At 42.5% G+C, this 17,195-nt stretch overlaps 1 protein-coding gene across 1 annotated transcript in view; it reads right to left on the reverse strand.

Annotated features, from left to right (window-relative positions):
• mtnr1bb (melatonin receptor 1Bb) overlaps positions 1-15,884 on the reverse strand; it is a gene marked incomplete at its 3' end in the record, with an annotated part of 45,337 nt that extends 29,453 nt beyond the window's left edge. The window contains 1 exon segment of the mRNA XM_083793393.1: positions 15,410-15,884. Within this exon segment, the coding sequence (XP_083649519.1) occupies positions 15,410-15,596 (187 nt within the window). The 5' untranslated portion in view covers positions 15,597-15,884.
• Positions 15,885-17,195: the final 1,311 nt, after the last annotated feature.

Below are 17,195 nucleotides of genomic sequence, written 5' to 3' on the forward strand. Positions count from 1 at the left end.
CATTACTAAAGCCAATGTATTGCAGTAAATGCGGCATGTCCGCGGTAACTTACTTATACAAGTGAGTCGCGTTATATTTACCTTAAATACCAGCCAAAGTACATTCCAAATAAACAATTATTAGCCACGTTATGTTGTTATATCAGTTTAAATATTAAAAAACATTGCATTTCTTCTTCGTTGGTATAAGGGGAAATCTTGAAACACTTCCGCATTTCTTTGTCCCTACTTGCAAGTAGGGATGCACCGATCCGGCTTTTTGGCATTCGATACCGATTTCGATACATGGGGGTCCAGTATCTGCCGATACAGAGTACCGATCCGATACCCCCCACAAAGAAACGTAATAACCTATTAAGCTGTATGCCTCACTGTGTGGAGTCTGGAATCATTATTTTGTGTAAGGCAACATCAAGGCTTGACTTAAACATTACTTTCCCAACTTTGTAAAACAAAATGTAACAAACACAGATATAAATGCACTGAATTATTTATTAAATAACTGTGCAACAATTAGACCAGGTTAATGTGTGCGCAGGCTAGCCTGGCTGCATTCCACATTATACTGTCAATACTACACTGCTGTGTCACAGAGGAGGTAGAGTTGTTTTCATACTGTAATTACACGTAATTATCGGATCGGATCGGATCGGATAATGGATCGGCCACCGATCCGATACCCGATCTAGAATTTTAGCCTGGATCGGCGCCGATCTCCGATACGAGTATCGGATCGGTGCATCCCTACTTGCAAGTACATGAACCACATGACCGGGCAGTTTTCTGCCCCCTCAATATCGCAACCCAACTATTTTATAAGATGGCTCTCCGCATCATAAGTGCATAATACTTGTTTATTTGGAGTGAACATGACAATGACGAGTAAATAAATATTAACACGACTCCCGTCGATAAGTTATTTAGCTTGGACATTTCCGCATTTCGCTGAAAACGGGCTTAGTAGCCTACTATTATATTTTATTGATTGTGCCAAAGAATCACGTCGGGTCAAACCGGCCATGCAAACGAAAAAGTTTGGGAGCTGATAAAACACTTTCCGACTTTGTTTTACGTTTGGGTAGGCTAGAATTGCGTGTGTGTGGGGGGTGAACTCTGCAGATGTATTTATTTTCCCCAGATGGTCTAAAAATGAGTTACTTTGACCAACGTATTACCAATCTTGTACACCATTGCTCACGAAAGCAACACCCTTGATCAAGCAGCCTAGTTCACATACATGACGAAATACGACATTAGAGTTATATATTGTCATTTTAATATAGAGGGGGAAACATTATAGGCTACGCGTGTTATCGATGTAATTAATATATATTTGATTGATTGTGCCAAATAATCACCTAGTTAGCTAGCTGTCTGTGTGTTGTGTGTTCTTTTTTTCCCTCCACCCCTCTTTTCTTTAAATCATAACTCTCATTTTTTGCAAAATCAAAAATCAAAATACCATGTAAACTACGAAATTGGGGCTTTCATTTGGTATATAGATCGGTTGTGTATAGGCCCTCTCTACGAAACGATATCAAGTGAAAAGGAAATGTCGGGGAATCGGTTTATAAAAGACACCATTATCAAGCAGCGCAAAAAAAAAGGCGAGTGGGGGAGAAAGGGGGACGGCGGTCGATTGTGCCGATTATAGCCAGACTGAGTAAGAGATATATGCCTAAAATCTTTAATCTTTAATCTTTAATTTACAAAACGTTTCAAATGGGGAAAAAAAACAGAGATGATTTCAATCGAATATTTAGACAAAGTCATGCAAGGGGAACTTTCTCTTGAAATCTCAAATCCGGTCAGAACGGCTGCTCCGACGTAGTGTAAAGGTGTAGCGAAACGGAAATGGTGATCATTTTATTTTGAAGTTTCAGACGGTTTCAACATGAAACACTGGTCTGAAGTTTCTGAACCAATCAGAGCGTCGCATCCCTTCAGGCGATGGGACGGTAACTATAGGGACGGTAGCTATGCTATACGCAGCAGCATGGTGTGTGTTTGTTTACAAGTCAGATACTGTAGTTGGCCAGCTGTACCAGTTTACTGTTATGTGGCTTATTTCTACCCTATAATGTTTTCAGATACATATTTTAGCGTGATGATTAAGTTGAAACCGAGTAATACACTGTCTGGATGTTATCTTGAATGGGAATAAAAACGGAGGATTTCTGTAATCAGTATCAGCTGTGCTGCACGGATGCGCCAATATGGGGAATTAAACGGGTTAGCTTCATTTTTATTGGCTTTTATCGATGTGGGCCTCGACACGTCATCACGCAGCACGTTTTCGTTTTCAGGAAGTAATAAAAAAAATATTGTTATGGACTTTTCTTTTTTTTTTTTTAAGATATTTTTTTGCGGCTTACGCCTTTTATTGATTTTTGAAGGGACAGACAGTAGGCTGACAGGAAACGGGAGAGAGATGGGGGGATGACATGCAGTAAAGGCCGTGTCGGGTCCGGGAGTCGAACCCGCGGCACACTGCGACGGCACACACTACGGCCTGGGCCATGGACTTTTGATATAAAAACACACAGACATTTTTTTGGCGTCCATTGCCCATATGATGACCACGGGTATGGTCTAAAAGTGTGAAAAACATATTTTCGGGTCCTAATTGCCTGCTTTATGATCTTTGTAGAAAATGTTCAAGACACCCTTCCTCCTTGCATGGTCGAAGTCCAAAGCTTTTTTGTTTTTGTTCCCCTCAGCAATAATGTAAAATTGTAAATACTTTCGTTTCTTGGTTGTTTGTTTTTTTGTCTTTGTCTTTTTCTTTTTCTGCCCACTCTTTCTTCTTTTTCTCCTTTTGAAGTGTACACTCTGAAGCGATATTGCCCTGCCCTGTTGCCCCTGTTAAGTATGGACCCTTCATATGTAGTCCATCTGAAGAAAGAGAGGATTATACCGAGACATTGGGGATGAGGGGGGAGGGAGGGAAGAGGGGTGAATTATTTTCCCCCTGGGAATTGCACTTGTGTCCTATGTAATGTATACATAGAAATGCTGTTTATACTGTGCTGCTTTTTCCAAATAAAATAAATATTATTAAAAAAAAAACGAAAAACTTATTTTTTCATTTCACTACGCCTCATCATCAATCATGGGCATTCCCTCTGGATCAGTTACTTCCCTCTTATGACTTCCTTTGGAATGGGTTTATCTCCCATGACCAGCGTATATCAGATGAGTCATCCCATGATCAATTACATAATACAGTAAAGTGTAAAAGACTTTCAGCATGCATGCATGCTCTCTCTCTCTCTCTCTCTCTCTCTCACTCTCTCGCTAACCTGCTGATTCCCTCCCTCTCTCATTTATACTTAGACAGGGTAAAGAGAAAATGAGAGGCATTGTATGACCATGTAAAAGTCTTGTAAAGCCTCTCTCTCTCTTTATACAGTAATACAATATTCCTTGTCGTCCGGTACTTTGACAGGCCTTGTAAATCTTCAAAATGTGTTCAAGGAAAAACCTTTGACCTGCATTTTTCACATCTGGTCTTTATAGCGCCACCAGGCGGCCGACTTATGTAAAACACATTTCTTTATATTGCTCTTTCAGATTTTATACAAATCTCACGTAAATCGGTACACATGATCTCTATAGTCATGTGTGCTCAATGCTGCTCTGGTTGATTTCTCATATTCCATCCTGATTGGCTAAGATTGACTGATTTAAGTTTTCAGAAGTGGCCCGTACAAAATGCCGCAAATCATTAACACAGCGTCCGATTGCGGTGAAACTGTCCACGCAAATTCCCACCAAGCTGAGGAAGAAATGCCACTTGACATTTTTCCAAAAACGGTCCTATCCTGGTTGAGACCTCGGGGCACTTATCTTCCATTCACATTCTTTATTTTATCATCTCTCCTCTTTTGTCTATTATTTCCTCATCTTCCAGCAGGAAAGATCCCTCGTTCTGTTCACCTCTATACCCTGCAGGCCCGAGGGCCTGGGAAATGGTTACATAAGGCTCTTCAGCTTATCCAAGTGCATGTATAATGCATGGTAGACAGGGGCTTCTAGCACGGGCAAGGGGATTTGGTAAGGAATAAAACACAAAAATGACTGATCTTTAGCTGAAATGGTCCATCAGACATCGCTGTTACTGAAATGATCTCTATGTTAAGTGAAGATGAAAATGTGAAAAGTGTCACATCCAATTAAACATTTGTGTGTGTGTGTGTGTGTGTGTGTGTGTGTGTGTGTGTGTGTGTGTGTGTGTGTGTGTGTGTGTGTGTGTGTGTGTGTGTGACTGTGTGTGTGTGTACTGGGTCACACTAGTCTTAGCACCAAGATAGTGATTATAGCTAACGGAACGTGATTGTGATGGCATATGACAACCGTCGGTCCATCTGTGCCTCTTGACATAATAGGAGCTCGTCGCACTTTATCTTACTGGCACCCATTTCAATATTGCACAATGTTCTTTTCTATTTTGCATTCCCTTCCCATCATCCCACAGTACATGCATTCGTATGCAATTTGTAACAGGTTCAGACTCAAGCTCTTCACTTCTCCATGGTGGACAATCTTTCCAACTGTCTTTCCCTTTGTCTTTCCATTATCTGTCCTATAGACCGATTCCGTAGCTGGTCTCATGGTCGCAGCCTACGTATTTCCTGTAGGCGGACTCGACGTAGCTGCGGGGATAAAACCCTCACCAGGCGCACCTCTTCCACTACAGTGAACGGCAGAGTGACTGATGTTAGTTTGCCTCAAACTTTACTCCTTTACCTGCTTTTTTACTAACACTAACATTACAAAGATACCCAGAACATCGAGATGAACCTGTGTAGCTTATGGCTGCTCCAACAGTAGTGGCAACATAAAAAATAAAATAAAACGGAATGTCTAATATCCACCGCGGTGGCTGAGACCAGAGCCATTGAGTAATGGTTGAGACGAAGCAGTGAAAGATACATAACGCCAGTGTACTTTATACCTCATACTTTAAATGCTTAGTATGAGGTATAAAATACAGCAGCCTTGTGTTCATAAAACAGAAAGATTTGGTATTGGGTAAGACTGGCGATATGTATCTTTCCCTGCTTCATCTCAACCATTACTCAATGGCTCTGGTCTCAGCCACCGCGGTGGATATTAGACATTCCGTTTTATTTTATTTTTTATGTTGCCACTACTGTTGGAGCAGCCATAAACTACACAGGTTCATCTCGATGTTCTGGGCATCTTTGTAATGTTAGTGTTAGTAAAAAAGCAGGTAAAGGAGTAAAGTTTGAGGCAAACTAACATCAGTCACTCTGCCGTTCACTGTAGTGGAAGAGGTGCGCCTGGTGAGGGTTTTATCCCCGCAGCTACGTCGAGTCCGCCTACAGGAAATACGTAGGCTGCGACCATGAAACCGCTACGGAATCGGTCTATTGCCAAATGGATAAACAGAACCAACAAATGACCCCAAGCTTAGTGAGGGAGATATCACAACACATAATGTATCCAATAGAGAGATATGGAGCAAGCAAACACTCATACATAATGTAGGATAAATCGTCTCAAATACGAGACAAGCCTGTAGCTCAGTTTAGAGCAGAGTCCCACTGCGATTTAGAACTGCAAAAACATCTCTGGCAGTCATGTCCAACCATGTGTCTGCCTAAATACCCTGCAGTGCACTGAAAAAGAGAATACAGTCAAACCAGAGATGAAAGAATTAAAGCACATATCCAGCAAAGCCCCATAGACAAACTCTCTTAGCCCATATACAGTATAATGGATCAATAGAAGCCCAGCTCTACCATTTACCAGGTCTCCTAGTTGGATAAAAATACACAAACACTATGACTTTCGAGGGCTGTATTTTGTGTCTTAAGTACCAGGTCGTATTACTTAACTGAAGACCTGGAGGCGTGGTCAATGCTCTTTGGCCACTCAGAATAGCCAAATGGCATTGATCACGCCTCCAGGTCTTAAGTTAAGTAATAAGACCTGGACACGCAAAATACAGCCCTATATAATATTCTTTATGGAATAATGGGATATGTATTAATAGGATCACCACATGCAAATTTCATGCATGACTTAAATATAAATCAAATCTGAGGGCGAAAACTGATCTCTGATCTCTTTTTCTTTGATGATAACTACATCAACTCCTTTTCTACATAAAATCATGGTCACAGAAGGATTCAGTTGCACAAACCCCCCTTTGTTTTAAAAGGAAAGTAGGCTATGCTTTAATTGTGTTGGCAATTTTTTTGTTGGATAATCTGTCTAGTTCTTAATAATGTACAGACAACAATCAATTCTGATGCAGTTTGATTTACTATGGTAGCATGCTTTGTCCATAGGCAACAATGACTCAATGTATGTAATAAATTGCTTTAAAAATGACTATTCTGTTAACACTTAATCTGCCAGCATTTATTAATAACTTTGATATAATTCATGCCAGCATTTTCCCCCGTTCAACTCTTATTTTGAAGAGCCAAAAACCCAGACCGGATGTTGTGGTCTTATGTTAGTGTGTGTGACGATGCATGATCACTTCCTGTTTACCGTCCGTGATGCTAAAACATGATGGAAGATGACATCGTCAGCTCTGGGCCGTGGAGTAAAAACCTTGTTTTGCCATCTGGGACAAGGAATAGGAGATACAGGCAATTGAAAGAAGCAGATAGAATGGGTGTGTCTCAGAGCCCTGCACGGGCCTAAAATATAGGCCCTGGCCCGTGGAGTTAAGGCCCGGCCCGGCCCTAAGTCCGTTGGCCCAGCCCGAAGCCAGACATATTTTTATTTCATATTTCAAGAATGCGCGCCGCGGTCGCTCTATTGGTGCACGGACGCAGCAGCAGCTACTCACTCACAGCTGCACTATCTGGCGCTCTGATAGACCCACATTAAGGAATACAAGAAGTCAATAACACACAGACATCACACTAAAAAGTAGCCTACTTAATTATAGTTTTATACAGTAACTGCTGCGCAGCACGTGCACTGTCAATCAGCGCAACGCGTTTGAGCTTGTAGATCGGCTATCGTGGACTCACGCTGCATTATAAAACCCAGAGTAGACGGACAATAATAAGAACACTTACGTTATGTATCTGCAGTTTCTGCAATGTACAAATCCAACTTTGTTTAGTGTGGTAATATAATGCCCTTGCAGTATTTAAATTGTTTTTATTGCGGACTGCGGAGCTCCTGAGATGTGTGTGTGTGTGTGTGTGTGCACGCACACAGCTGCGCTGCATAATAGTTAGGAGAGAGAGGACGAGAGTTTAGGCGCGGAGCGAGAGAGATAGAATGTGAAACACGTTGTTTCAAAGTCTTTATAGTTTTGACCAGATTTTAGTGTGCTTGTGTGTGTGCGTGTGTGTGTTTGGGTGGGTTATTGTCACGTCACTATGGAGCAGACAGCAGCATGCTGCCGCGCTGCTGAAGCAAGCGGATCGCCCAACCGTCCCCGGGACCGCATGGGGGGCGGGTCTCTGGACCGTTGGATTGTATTCGCATACGGATCGTTCCAATGTGAATGCATGCGTACCTAAAGAAGGAAGTGGACTGTTTTTTCTTTTACAACGTGACATAATCTCTAGTCGACGAGCCAAGCGTCAACAAACAAATCACACCCGTGTGAACTGAGTGGTGCAACTCCCCCCCCCCCCCCCAAAGTAAAACAAATAATGATAATGCTAAAGTGGAATCCATAGCAAACTAATCAAACACGACACTGGAGCACAGAACTGACTGACACAATAGCAGGCAGACTGACAGTGAAGTAAGGGCAAAGAGGCATTGCAAATTTGCAATGCAGTGTGTCTGGATTTAAAGTATTGGAGACGATGTCGCAGAGTTGATGGTCAGTGTCCGTGCGTGCCAGCCATCAAGCACACCTGGAGGATCAAAGTGTGTTATGCAAGTACCCGAGTACGCTGTTGAATCTCGGGTAATGTGAATCATGGCCAGCAGGGACCAGGCAGCTGTATTCGTAAACGGTCTCAGTGTGAATCCCCTATATAAGCCCTGCTAGATTCCCCTAGAGGCAGCTGTGCTGCTCCTTAGTCCTTACACCTGACCAGGCCAAAGTAGTTTGAACTCTATTGTACAATATATTCGCTGGAGGACACATATGATATGACCTGTGATGCCCTGTGACCCTTACATCCCTTGTTACGCAGGCCTTTGAATATAATTTGGAATGTGTGTTGGACCCGGCATACAGTTTGCCTACAGGGCAAGTGAGGGAGCGGAGCTACAGCTACCCTGCTAAGTCTTGTACTGAGGCACCTGGAGGAAAACAAGAACCATGCATGTTTACTTTTTATTGATCTAACCAATATCCAGGCAATCAAAGATCTTCGCTTATAGATACGTTTGGGAAATCTAAATTCAATGTGTGGGCTGAATTGATTTAGATTACCAGAGGTTACAGTAGGCAGAGACCTCTGACTAACCTTTTATCAACTTTTCTTCTACTTTCAATTGTATTCAGCCACAGGTTCTTGCATGCTCGTATCTCATGTATTGGCCTTTAAACAGCATTGCCACTTATTTTCCTTAATGTTTTGATCAATTGTTTACTTAAGATGTATAGGCACCTGAACCCCCTGAAGGGTGCCTAACGGTTGCGATAGCATGGAAATGGCTGGGCTTGCATCCTGTGTTAGTGTATGGTAAACAGATTGAGCAGAATTCTGTGTACGTTGGTTGAATAGACCGAGCAGCATCTTGCAGCCTCTAATGTGTATCTCATGTCTTCTGTCTTCTGCTCATGTAAAGTGTCTTGAGACGACTTGTTGTGAAATTGTAATACATTCAAATTGAATTTAAAAATATATACATATTGTTTGCAGGTTAAGATTTTGGCCAAATATGGTACTAAAAGAAAGGCCCTGGGGTCACTACCAGTAGGTTTCATTCTCTGGCGAGCATGAAGATGCCCAGCCAATTCCATGGCAATCTAGCCAGTAGTTTTTGCGATATCTTGTTTGGGATCAAAGTGTTGGATGGACGGATCAAAAGATGGGCCAGCCATCACACCTATGCTTATACAGCTTAACCCATTCTGACCTGAGATCAGATTCATACGAGGTTTCCACTGGACACACGCTGGTCTGACGAACCCATTCTGACCTGAGATCAGATTCTAAAAATGTCAGTCGCTCTTCGATTTTTCAAAAATAGCAGACCTACAAGCTCGTATCGCGCCACTCGGTGGCGCGATATGAGCTTGTAGATCTGCTATTTTTCAATAGCTAAAGCACGACATGATGCCAACACCAAAATGGGTGCCCGGTCAGAATGGGTTCATGTACAGCATGTTCTGTGGGACAAAATGTGCTAGCAAGTGCAAGAAAGTAAACCAACATGACCCACAAATGTTTTCAGTAGTAACTGCACAATGTGCACAATGCACATTCAGGCCCATAAATGTTTCAATGCAAACAACATATTTTATTTAAGATGGCTTAACCAACGCATTTCACTTAAGAGTTTCATCAGGCTCATGAGGAAATATTTGTGGCACTTAGCCTATGCTTGTTTATGGTTTGCTGTGTGGTGGAAGCTGGAAGGACTTGTTTGTTCTTGAACCGCCTGGAATAACTTATAACAAATTATATAATATGCTTATATGTATAAGAAAAGTTATGTTTCTTCTTTGATTCTTATTTATTCATGTTGTATAGGGAAAGAAGCTGTATAATAGCGAAGGTCGCATATTACTATGAAAACCTGCAGTCAGTCCGTCCATCACGCCTCCATATATGGTTTTCAGTCCATCACGCATCGTGACACGTCATGCCACCATATATGGCCATCAGTCCGTCATGCCTTGTGACATTGCTCCATATATGGCCGTCTCCATATATGAATAACACAACACTGACCTCATCAAACCCTGGATAGCCATACATGGAGACATTACCTAGATCTGCATATATGGAGCCGGCCAGCAACTCTACATCTGACCTCAAACCTCAAACCCTTAGATCTCCATATATGGAGCTGACCTGTTCTGACATTCCATATGTTGACCTACCCCACACGTCCTTCCTCTTCGATGTCTCCCTTTTGACTGATACCTGTCCATCCAAACTCTAGACGAGCCCGCCCTAAAGTTATTAGTGCAGCCGGCGAAAACTTGTGTCCTCAATAGGCCCGAAAATTAAGTCCTGGCCCTACCTGGGCCCTCATCAAACCCTGTACACTCAAGACACTGCAGCACTCACCCAGCAGTCTGCTGTAACCCAGGTGGATGCGTGCACGCGACCTCGCCCTTTAGGGGTCCGTTCATAATGCCAACATTCCATTATTCTGACCATAGAGAGATGAGGGAGAGAGAATATAAAGAGAATTGCTGTGATGTACTATGATCTTTTGTAAGTAACACCATCAGTAATACCCTTCAAAGACAATCTCAGGGGAACAACCCTGTCTTCTCCACCCACACTGTTTCACACACAAAGTTAGAGATTGCATTATGTGTGAATGAAAGCAACTTCACGCACATCCTGCACCAACGCACACTAGGGCATTAACCAAACGTGATTTTTGATAGTCGACTCGACTACCATCAAAATCGATTTATAGTCGATTAGTCGGCGGTAAAATATGATATTTATTCCATCCAATCAAGCATTAAAACATCGCGTTCTGAAACAGCCAGCGAGTGAAGCAAAACAGAGCCGGTGAATGCACTCAATGCAGGCCGTGTGGAATAGTACTAAGAGAGTGGCGACACCTATGGGCTATAGTTCCAAACATTGGAACTGTATCCCATTGAGATAGAATGAGCACTTCCGCATTCCATTGTTACAGTGGGAGTCAACGCGAGTGTCGCCACTCTTACTAGATTACGCTGAATGCCGCTCTGGTTGGCCGAAATTAGCTCAGCTGTTTCAAGTCAAAGTTGCAAGTCCACAATGACTCACGGATGGACGCGTTGTGAGCTTGTAGATCTGCTATTTTTTATGCGCAGCACCGTTCTACGGAGCAGCATAGCATGTTACGTTGTTCACAATGTTTTGGAGTGGAGACTGAAGCGGGGAGGAGGCGAAGGAATGAACCTTGCGATGTTTTTCATACAACCATAAATGTTCAACAACAAGTTACAACAACAGTTCCTTTGGTTTTTAGAAGGAGCTACAAGCTAGGGGGAGGTTTGCTAGCTAGCAGGCTGCCAGGCTATGAATCAGATGATCAACTACTTAACTCCATCGCGAGTCTTTTGCGACTATTAGAACTATGATCGTTTGTTTTTAATAATGCCACACGCGGCACGCCTGGACTTTTGTTGGATAAGCATGAAGAAACATGAAATCACGGCAAGAGCTACTGTAGTTTGACTGTCACCAAACTGGATAATATTGGGCAGAGCGAGGAGGAACTCCTGCTATACTTTACTGTACCGGATGACGACGACACGTCTCCAATCTAACTTGTTGAACAAACTACAGTAATAAACTCACCAATAGTAAAAGTATTTACACACTGCAGTTGTCCCCATTGATCTTATGAGCCTATGAGGCATATCGCATATGCTTTTCCCAAAGAAAATCTGTCTTGAATGCTGCTAGTGCCACCGCCGCCCACCGCACCTACACGAGTGAGGGTGACGGCAAAACCCACGTACAGTAGGCTTGTATATGATATGAAAACAATCAGCCAAGAATGGATTAGTACTGAAGTTGGCGAACTACCAACAAAACAACCGAGCTCACAGCTGCATGACTGCATGTCTGCTGTAGAAAAAAAAAAAAAAAAAAAAAAAAAAATCATAAAAGAATATTAAAAATTAATATTAGCGAATAATCGGATGTCAATTAACAGTGTCGACTAGTGTTTTGCTAGTCGACTAGTCGACTATTCGATTATTATGTTAATGCCCTAACGCACACACATGTGCATAAGCATGGGTAACGCAATGCAATGAAACATGAAAGACAGGAGCCTGGGTCAAAGCAAACAACATGTTTTAGCAGAGGAAGCTGGGGTAAACATTTGGGTGGCACATGTATAAAGCATTAGGATAAAACTGGCAGCTGTTCTGCCACCTCTAAGATGTCTATGTCTGAATCAGTTTGGATGGAATATTCAGCACATGTTCAATATACCAATAATGCTAACTGTGAGGGAAATTCTTCATGGAAATGACTTGACGTTGTTGTGAGTAGACATTTGTCAGGTAGACACTGACCTAGGAAGAATATTGCTGCACTTTAGAACCAACAGTGGACAGTGGTCACATGAAATAAGTGATCTGGAGACTGCAAGTTGTCGGACGTCAACTTGACATCGTCAATGACACCGTCCGAACGCAACGCGACACAACGCATTCAGTGGAGCAATGCGAGTGTTGTGCTCTGACTCTGAAGGGATTTCATTCTGGTGTTAGTTGCAGTGCAATGGTAAATTGCGGTGCCCTTAGGGGTTGGACAATCTATGTGGGTGACCGTGCTTATCATCGATAATCGAAGCCTAAAAAGTATATATAATATATAATTATAATACTGTAAATAATATTATACCATTCTAAATAAAATATGTTGTTCAGTATATCTGACCACTTGTACTGATGAAATATTGTGCCATGTTGTGCAGTAATATAGAAAAATGCATCGTAGAATCAAATCAAATACCTGGTGAATTGTAATCGAATTGAATTCAACCAGCCAAAATTCGCACATGTTTCCCCATTTCTCCGCTCCCTCCATTTGCTCCCGGTCGCTGCATGTAGACATAGCACTATATAGTAATATGCATAGTTTCATTATACACTGTTAGGTTTTAGCTTTAATACGTATGATTCATGATGACTTTTTTATGTATACGATGTTTTACCATGTTTTTTCTTGCTTACTGTAAATCGCTCTGGATTAAGAGCGTCTGGTAAATGCCTAAATTGTAAATTGTAAACTGTGAGGGCCGTGCCAATGGATTTGTTTTTACGTTCGGATACCCCTTCCAGGCCTCACCTAATGTTACCCATGTGTTCTCCTTTATTTGCAGTGGCGTGTACAGACATTTAGAGGGGCAGGTGCTCAAGTGGGGAAAAAAAGGGCACCTTGTGCAGCGCATTTTGGGGCAGGAACCCATTTTGGTGCTTTAGCTATTGAAAAATAGCAGATCTACAAGCTCATAGAGCTTGTAGGTCTGCTATTTATTTATTTTTATCATAGAACCACTGACATAGAAACATGGTTTTAGATTGTGGGGGCCTAGCACCCCCTAGTGTCTATCTGTGCACGCCACTGTTTATTTGTGAACATAGTACAAATACTGTGCTCTATGGGAGGACTATATATACAAGTATTCTTGTACCGGTGATAAGGCTTGTTACTGTACCTTTCACAAGTCTTTTACACAGTTGAAAGGTTTCATTGATCGTCATGTTTCATAAACCTGCATGACCTTTTGGTGCTATCCTTTTAGAACAAGTGTTTGACTGTACTCTGTTGCTGCTGTTTGCATTTCTATCTAATAAAGTATTCAACCAATCAATCAATCAATAGTTGAGGTAGCTCCTCTCTTCTACTGTTATGTCAGGCATTGTGTGTGGGCAAGCCTTTATGGATGTTTTTATTGGACTTTGTCAGCCTGCCATTCCCACCGAGCCTGAGGCAGCCGTGCATGGGACATAATATGAGCACTGCACTGCCCAAGTTTATTATTATATTTGATGTACATTTGTTTTACAAATGAGTGAGGGCCCAAATATATACAATTATTTGTATTTATACATTAAGGCCCAATATTTCTACAAATGCTATACAACTGTCTACTACAATCACCATTTACACTCATTTTGGGACTAAACAACAACTTGTATAGGATAACTGTAGGTCTGATAATTATGTCAAAACTTGACTATTGTAACTCCCTCCGTACTGGCCTATACAGTATCGGCATAAGCACCTAAGCCTCTCCAATTGATCCAAAATACCGCAGCTCGCTTGGTCTTCAACCAGCCAAAATTCTCACATGTCTCCCCCCTTCTCCACTCCAGAGTACAAAACTGCTGGCATTCAAAGCAACCAAAGGTATGGTCAGCTCACCCAGATCAGCCAACGCAGGGAAGCTGCTATAGTACCCTCACTAAAAACACTCCACACGTCCCAAACTCTTCTCCGTTCTGGCTCCAAAACTATGGAATGCAATGCACTTCCCACCATTGCAATCAGAACTGCACTCACTCCCAGTCTTCCGTCGTAGTCTGAAAAATTAAAACCCACCTCTTCAGCCCGTAGCACTTGCTGTAGCACTTGCCCTAGCGCAGACGACCTTACAGGCGTATGCAAAGGCTCAACGTATCTAACTTAGATAGCATTTCATGTAGACATAGCACTATAGTATATGCATAGTTAGTTTTATTAGATATTCCACTGTTCATACTGTACGTATGATTGATGACAATTTCATGATGTATTACCATGTTTTTGTTTCCTGCTTACTGTAAATCGCTCTGGATTAAGAGTCTGCTAAATGCCTAAATTGTAAATTGATGTAGGCCTACCATGCATGTTCAAATCATATACTTTACATTAGCTTAGTATGACCAGACTAGAGGGCTTTTTTCCAGATTCGTCTGGTTTCCAGGCTAACTTTACATATTCCAATGCTGCTAGGATTCGAACCCGAGTCTCCCACTGGAAACCTCACTAGCCTAAGGGGGAATTCCCCCTTGGCCAGAGGAGATATTAGGCTTTTGTGTGTGTGTGTGTGTGTGTGTGTGTGTGTGTGTGTGTGTGTGTGTGTGTGTGTGTGTGTGTGTGTGTGTGTGTGTGTGTGTGTGTGTGTGTGTGTGTGTGTGTGTGTGTGTGTGTGTGTGTGTGCTCGCACGAGCGAGCTATTTCATCTATTTTTACATTTGCATAGCTTAACAGATAAGAAAGTAAAAGTCATAGGCTACTACAATTATTTTAATCTTTTTTTCCACCCAGTGTCATTGTCTAGTCTAGTGTAATCCTGGGTGCTAGTGCTACACTCCCTCTGCCAACCTGGGGAGAGCAATGGACTGAATACTTTTCATAGATCTTTGCTTTGCTTTGACAAAGTAAAAGTAGGATTTGTTTCCCATATGCCAAAAGGCCCATCTTTTATGATTACTATATAGGTACTCCAACTTCAACTTGCATTTTGTTTTACGGTAAGAAAAAAAGGACAGAAGTAGCATGTGCTTAAATTCATATTTAGAAAATGTTTCAGATCAACAATATCTGAGATGATGGAATGATGAATGATGGATGATGATGATAGATCATGGAAGGGGAACCTTCTGAAAACTTTATGAGCAAAGTTAATCAACTTCAAAATCTAAAAAAACGGTCAAAATGACTTGACCGATGAGTTGCATTGGTGTGGTACTTAAAAACTGTTTTGTCCCAACCCGACTCTTTGGTGTGGTTTGGGCTTAATTAGGCTACAATCAGTTTCTTACCTGAGTTCCTCAGCTTTCGGTTCCTGAACACAGAGCCGATGACAAGCAGGTTGCCGAGCACGTCCACCACCGTGGTGAAGATCAGCACGCTGGCCAGGACAGCTATGACCCAAACAGGCCGCGGGTTGTTCCCCTCCAGCCTGTGTGGCTCAGTCCGGTTCTTTATGAGTGAAAATGTCTCAGGCATTAGGCTACACTGGCCAAACCCAACATATAGGCTACGTTAGAGAAAACGCCGGTAACAGTGTTTTCTAACTCAAACGGGACACCCCGCCATGCAATGCTTCCCTTGCGCACATCAACGCGCCAAATTGTTATTGATGGTTAACATTTACTTGAACCTAAGGTTCCTAATATACTTAAACTCGTAGCCTGCTTTAATCTAACAACCTAAATCATCCAATTTGCCATAGGACCAAAAACGGGAGCGCATGGCCAGTGCGCATGGCCAGTGCAATGCCTATATGGGCTACTTGACGAAAGAGAATACATTATTCTCTAAATATTTAGTCCATAGCCTACTGATATTCCGTATTCTATCTCCGACAACTCACAGTTGCCGATATCAGCCGCGGTCTTGATGCGCACGTTGTCGATGCGATGGGTACAGTTACAGTATAGCCTTGTTCGTCCACTCCGAGCGTCTGTCCGTCTGACAGTTTTGTTGGGTTTTTGAACACTTCAAAATATCGGCTAAACTGGCAATTAAGCAGAAAATCATATCATATTCCTCCCTTAAGCTGCTCCTTGCATTACATTCCGCCAAACCTGAAAAAAAAAACACTTCGATGCAGGGAAACGGGCACTCTGTGCGTCGCGCTTTGGCACAATCACTGACTGTCACTGAACATCAAGTCCTCGGAGATAGATTCCACCTGCGGGCTGAGTCAGTCTCACATGTCAGCGGTAGGAGCTTCTCTCTCCCGTCGGCTCTCAGTCTCACACTCAAAGAGGGCGATTACTCAGAGCGAGCAGCCACGCTGGTTTATATACCCCGGGTCCTCCTCTTCACTCCGATCTGAACTTGAACTTGGCTATCTCTTTTACGCATCATGTTCAAGTGGAGTAATTACGCTGACATGCCTCGCGCTTAAATAGGCACATTCCTCCCAGCGTCACTTTTATTCGTCTTAAGTAATGTAATGTCACCACATCGCCCCGAGGCGCTGTAAATGGTTATTCCCCAGCAATGTGTCAGGTCGCTTTAAGCCTATACTACTACTCTGTATGTAGCATACCTCACAGTCAGACCAGTCGGTACAAAAGTGGACATAATTAGTCGCTGACACACACCATTATTTCACTCTTACGCAAAATGCAGCCATGATTGTGCAGTGCGTGGAGCTGTAGCATATAATTGATGTATTCCATCAGGTTATTGATTGTGAATGATTCATTCACATTAAATACTAGGCTAAGTGCACTAATTAAAAGGCCCTGGTTGTGATTAGGCTAATCATGGTTATAATAATGGTTGTGACTTGGCCTCACCCCCCGAACCCACCTCACCCCTGCCCACTTTGACAGGCTGGGATGGCTTAGGGTCGACGACAGAGTACAGCATCTTGCAATGGGTCTGGTCCACAAGATTCGATACACCACCAAGATACCCATGTACCTGTCTAAATACTTCCTTAATGTAAACGAAGTCCACACCCACAACACCAGAGAGAGTGCAACAAACCATGTACAACCCAGATTCGGCACAAACAAGGGACTAAATTATTTTCGCTCCTATGCCACCAAAATGTGGAACGCCCTACCAACAGTCATTAAGACATGTGAA

Source organism: Protomyctophum parallelum, assembly GCF_964188405.1.
Source record: "Protomyctophum parallelum genome assembly, chromosome: 1".
Lineage (NCBI taxonomy): Eukaryota > Metazoa > Chordata > Actinopteri > Myctophiformes > Myctophidae > Protomyctophum > Protomyctophum parallelum.